This window comes from Myotis davidii, unplaced genomic scaffold, assembly GCF_000327345.1.
Source record: "Myotis davidii unplaced genomic scaffold, ASM32734v1 scaffold1509, whole genome shotgun sequence".
NCBI classification, from domain to species: domain Eukaryota; kingdom Metazoa; phylum Chordata; class Mammalia; order Chiroptera; family Vespertilionidae; genus Myotis; species Myotis davidii.
The window spans coordinates 1052513-1052751 of NW_006299480.1; the positions used below are offsets into that span (position 1 = coordinate 1052513).

The 239-nt window shown below is 67.4% G+C and overlaps 1 protein-coding gene across 1 annotated transcript in view; it reads left to right on the forward strand.

Annotated features, from left to right (window-relative positions):
- LYNX1 (Ly6/neurotoxin 1) overlaps positions 1–239 on the forward strand; it is a 4526-nt gene that overhangs the window by 865 nt on the left and 3422 nt on the right. Inside the window, exon 3 of the mRNA XM_015571386.1 lies at positions 127–236. Within this exon, the coding sequence (XP_015426872.1) occupies positions 127–236 (110 nt within the window). The remainder of the gene's footprint in view (positions 1–126; positions 237–239) is intronic.

The following is a 239-nucleotide window of genomic DNA, read 5'->3' on the forward strand; positions in this document are numbered from 1 at the left end:
GGTGTGGGGGAGTCTGAGGGGGTGCCCCACCGTCCTTTCTGGGAGCCTCCAGCTGAGGCTCCTGCTCGGATGGCCCTGCCTACTGGGGTGGGGCAGCCTGGGGTCGCAGCCCCTTGGGTCAGCCCGCCTCCCGCCCTCCAGACTTCACCCCCACCAAGATGAAGGTGAGCAAGTCATGCGTGCCCAGCTGCTTCGAGACCGTGTACGACGGCTACTCCAAGCACGCCTCCACCACGGTC